At 48.1% G+C, this 1,606-nt stretch overlaps 1 protein-coding gene across 1 annotated transcript in view; it reads right to left on the bottom strand.

Moving 5' to 3' along the window:
- Positions 1 to 1,035, bottom strand: part of rims1b (regulating synaptic membrane exocytosis 1b) — an 87,070-nt gene extending 86,035 nt beyond the window's left edge. Inside the window, exon 1 of the mRNA XM_024290130.2 lies at positions 270 to 1,035. Coding sequence (XP_024145898.1) covers positions 270 to 436 — 167 coding nt within the window. The 5' untranslated portion in view covers positions 437 to 1,035. The remainder of the gene's footprint in view (positions 1 to 269) is intronic.
- Between the last annotated feature and the right edge of the window lie 571 nt (positions 1,036 to 1,606).

Below are 1,606 nucleotides of genomic sequence, written 5' to 3'. Positions count from 1 at the left end.
ACACACTAAAAAAAAAAGAAAAAAGAAAAAAACGAGGGGGTGCTGATTCACACCCCCCTCCTCAAAAAATAAAAAATAAAAAAGCTCTCGCACCCACACCTGTCGGGCGCGTGACTCCGCTCGTGCTTAAATGTACTGAATCCTACAACATCCGGCTTCCCAGAGCGGCACGAGCGCATCCCGAGCTCGTGCGGTTTCCGCTGGATGGCGTTTAACCGGCTTTTTATCCGGGTGGAAAAAATGAGTCCAAACAAAACCGTAGTTCTTACTTTAACATGGCTTGCTCCTTCTCCTCCTCCTCCTTCTGCCGAGCCATCACCGCCATGATGATGCTCCTCTCCTCCTCGGTCAGGTGGCTCAGGTCCGGCAGGTCCGGCATGGACAGCGGCACGGCGAGTGGGCGAGGGCCGCCCTGGGGCCCCACCGAGGCGGACATCTTCTCGACCACCACACGGCCGCCTTCCTTCCTTCCTTCCTTCCTCCTCAGCGGAGCCCCACCTCACGTCGTGTTCCGCGGGCGAGGCGGCTCCGGCGGACGGCGCGAGCCGCTCATGGCTGCAGGCACCTGCGGTTGATCTTTTTTGGGGTGTTTCCCCGACACCACCACGCGCAGGTCGTCGTCGACCCCCCTTCCTGCCACCCGCGTGCCCTACACCGCCGGGCTCACGGGGATCCCAGCGCCGCGCGCGGATTAAACTCGGGGTCTCGCGGAGCGTTCAGCCGCTTCACAGCTGGATGTGGGCTCGTGAAGGCGGAGCCCGCGCTGCTTCCCCTCTCCCTCGCACGCGCTCACTCTCGTGTGAGCGGGGTTCTCTCCGGCACCGCGTGCAGGCTTTTAGCGTGGCACGCGCTGGTGTTTCATCCGCTCGCGGTCACACCCACTAAACTCATCTGTGCTCAAATCAAGCACCAAGCTAACATTTAAGATCTTTTTCTCGCGATATTTTACAAGTTTTCGTTACACAGAAACGGATCAGATCCATTCTTTAGGTTTCATTCGATTTCAGCACCGAGGACAGTGACTCCATCACTTCCGCCTCTGTCTTCGTGTTTCCTGACCAAACAGCGAAATGTCTTTTTTTTCTGCACAAAGTAGCGTAAACTACAACACGAAAAAAGCAGGAAAATAAAAACTAAAATCCCATTTACGCACTTTTAATATAAAAAAATCCCAACAACTATAACAGAAGCTCGTTTTAGTATGTTTTTTATGGAAAAAGTCTTAAAAACTGCGTGGAAATGTAGTTTTCTGTTCCCCACATAATATATTTAAAGTCATATTTTATTTCATGATGCATTCAAGTAGGAAAACCAATGTTTATTTTCATCTATTAAACTTTTTTCACATCTTTGTAAAACTAGAAGGGATTTGTACGTCGTTTTTCAAAGTAAAATTGGCAATTTTATATAAAAACAACTTTATCTGTGTCAAATATTAAAGTTTTAAGGTGTTGAACCTGCTATAGAGCATTCAATAAGAACAGTTGGACCTATGGGACACATTTTTTCACATGTTTATGATACATAGTTGAAAAAAAAGACAGCTTTGTATTTAATTTCTTGTTAAATAAGATTCCTTTGTGCTTAAAATACTGAAAACATTGTG

This window comes from Oryzias melastigma, linkage group LG1, assembly GCF_002922805.2.
Source record: "Oryzias melastigma strain HK-1 linkage group LG1, ASM292280v2, whole genome shotgun sequence".
Lineage (NCBI taxonomy): Eukaryota > Metazoa > Chordata > Actinopteri > Beloniformes > Adrianichthyidae > Oryzias > Oryzias melastigma.
Note: the sequence above shows the minus strand (reverse complement) of the source record. Positions and strands in the feature narration are given on the sequence as shown.